The 2,650-nt window shown below is 44.0% G+C and overlaps 1 protein-coding gene across 1 annotated transcript; it reads right to left on the reverse strand.

Moving 5' to 3' along the window:
- Positions 1 to 1,539: 1,539 nt before the first annotated feature.
- On the reverse strand, positions 1,540 to 1,855 carry LACBIDRAFT_309937 (uncharacterized protein; the record flags this gene model as incomplete). The annotated part of the gene is made up of 2 exons (XM_001891167.1): positions 1,540 to 1,761; positions 1,821 to 1,855. 2 exons carry the CDS (start codon positions 1,853 to 1,855, stop codon positions 1,635 to 1,637), a joined length of 162 nt encoding a protein of 53 aa, XP_001891202.1. The 3' UTR covers positions 1,540 to 1,634.
- Positions 1,856 to 2,650: the final 795 nt, after the last annotated feature.

Below are 2,650 nucleotides of genomic sequence, written 5' to 3' on the forward strand. Positions count from 1 at the left end.
TAAGCTTAGATTGCCTAGGTTCAGCTACCGAATACAAACGAAAAGTACCCTACTTATATACTAAGGGTATGAGTCAAATACGAGTCAGAAATATGAGTTCGTATGACTTGTGTAGAGTCATACGAGTCGTATCTAGTCTATAAGAGTCATATAAATCATATGAGTCAAAGTGAAGGAATCTGACTGGAATGCGTGTCTAGAACTGTCCAGTATGGTCTAGATACGTCTTAGGAGTATGTAAGTGTCTGCATGTATATGTAAGAAAAAGAGTCTGTAACACACCCACATAAAAATCCAAATCAAGCACACTTCTTTTTCTGTCTAAAAATGGCTGGAGCATCAAAGTGACAGCCTGTTGGTTGCTGCACCACTAGGCAGCACTCGACCTACATTACCCGCAGCCAGGGTTTTCCAGCCTGTCGAAAACATAGCAGGTACTCCGTTAAATCTTGAAACCTTTACTCAGCATACATACTCAGGATTCCAAATAAAACCTTGGTCAAAAGTCCATCAGGAGCGCACGTCTGGGACCAGCAGGAATGCGACGGGCCCCCCTGCTCCCCTAGCACACTCTGTAAAATAACAATGTCATGGCTTGAAATTGCACATAATGGTTTCACACTACATGGTGGGGGTTTAATTTATCACCCTGTCCAAAAATGAAAGCAGAATCAATAAAATAGCTGAAAATTGCTTTATTCTGATGCTCAGAATATACACCACTGGCGGCCTTTAAGCTGGAAACCAGAACACCATGTTGGCATATTATATGAGATATCTTTACAGCTATTAAAGATTGTGTAGCACACAGACATCTTACCGAGGACATCAAACATCTTAGCCATGACTCCCATGAGCTCTGCTTGACGATGGTTTGTTTTCTTGGACCTCCCACAATTGCATACCACCAGAATAATCTAACATAAAAATCTGAGTGCTGTTATCTTTAACAACTAGTCCATCTTTAACAATAAGAATACTGAAGAGTTTCTCGAGGCCTGAATTACACGCTGAGAAGTTGAAGTGCCCTGAGTAAATCAGTACTACCCAAATTGTCTCCAAATTGTTCTTCAAAAAGCACCTGTACCTTGTGTCGTGAGATCCATATCATCAAATACTATATTAAAAACTTTTCAAGAGCGTGCAGTCAACACTGATGCCTGCAGAAAAGGACCCTTGCAATATTTACTATAATGATGCTGTAAAAATCACTTAAAATCTTGGCTACCTGCTTCACCCTATAGAAAAAGATACCAAAACCAGCTGTAAGATAGCCCAACATCTGAAAGAAATGTGTTATCGAGTTGGCATTGAAGAGGATGTTGGCATAAAACCACGTGACCTCATACGTCACAATTATGACATGTGCTGTGCGTATTACGCAGCACTTACACATCATATGCTGTACATTGTTCTACAGCATTCCGTATGATTCTATGTCAAATATGCGTACATAGTAGCACGGACCATCTCTGTAGAGTATATAAGGACGTCTACTATGCCCTAATAGATTAAGTCTTTTACTTCTAGCTAGTCTTGCTTAGCTTCGCCTCTACACACATAACACCCAAGGTAAGGGCTATGGTAGTGTCAGCTACCTCTGCGCTGCGTGTCCTACACGTGATACATGCCTGTTAATAGGTTATGGGCCCCGATGTCGAACGACGTGCGCTACGGCTGCATGAGTTCTGACAAGCCTTAGCCTTAACAACCTTTGGGCTTGATTGTGCGCCCTCTGGGCTGCACATTGCCAACAGTTCGCTTAATTGCTGAACGTTGTCAAGATTGTTCGCCTCACGGCTGAACGTCAACGCTGTTGCTGTCTGGACATTGACTCTAACGGAGTCGGGTTCATGTCAAGCAGGATGCGCAGTGCGCCTTGAAGGCTGCACGCTCTTAGTTAAAACATCCATGCTGACTCCACCCAAGTTTTTATCTTTCAGATATCTTCTAACAACATGTCCACCAACAAATCCACTTCCCTCTCTGTTAACGACATCCCTCACTTCAACGGTCGTAACTTCCAGGGTTGGTCTGACAAGATGATCGGCATCTTTATGATTGCCAAGGTCTACGATGTAGTCAAAGGCGACCTTGTCAAACCCGCCAACTCTGAGAAACCATCTGCTATCAGACCACCTGCCATGATCACTGACGAAACTGACGCTATCACAACCATGAAGCTCAACGCTCTGTGGACTCAGTTTCAGGTTCAAATGAACCAGTCTAACTATCTACTTGGCATCTGGGAACGGAAGAATTCTGCCTGGACCGATGCTAATTCCCAAGCCATGGGAATCTTTAACCGAGCCCTGGATATCGGGATCTGGGATCAAGTCAAGGCGAAAACCGCCAAAGAGACTTGGGACTGGCTGAAAGAAAAGTATGCCAAGAGTTCCCACCTGGAGATCATGGAGCACTTTCGCTTCATGAAAGATCAGAAGATTGATCTCTCCGATCCCAACCCTCAGCTCGCCAAATTCATGCATCACTACCAGGCACTTCCCCTCAACATGATCAGTTCCGCAATGGCTGCCATCATTCTCCTTTCCAACCTCCCGCTGTCAACCAATCCAAACGTTAGCAACGTTTATCAGAATCTCCTTGAATCTTCCTTCAAGGATGAGGTCGCCACCTCTCTCGTCCTTGA

The sequence above is a fragment of the Laccaria bicolor genome, genomic scaffold (genome assembly GCF_000143565.1).
Source record: "Laccaria bicolor S238N-H82 LACBIscaffold_431 genomic scaffold, whole genome shotgun sequence".
Taxonomy (NCBI): Eukaryota; Fungi; Basidiomycota; class Agaricomycetes; order Agaricales; family Hydnangiaceae; genus Laccaria; species Laccaria bicolor.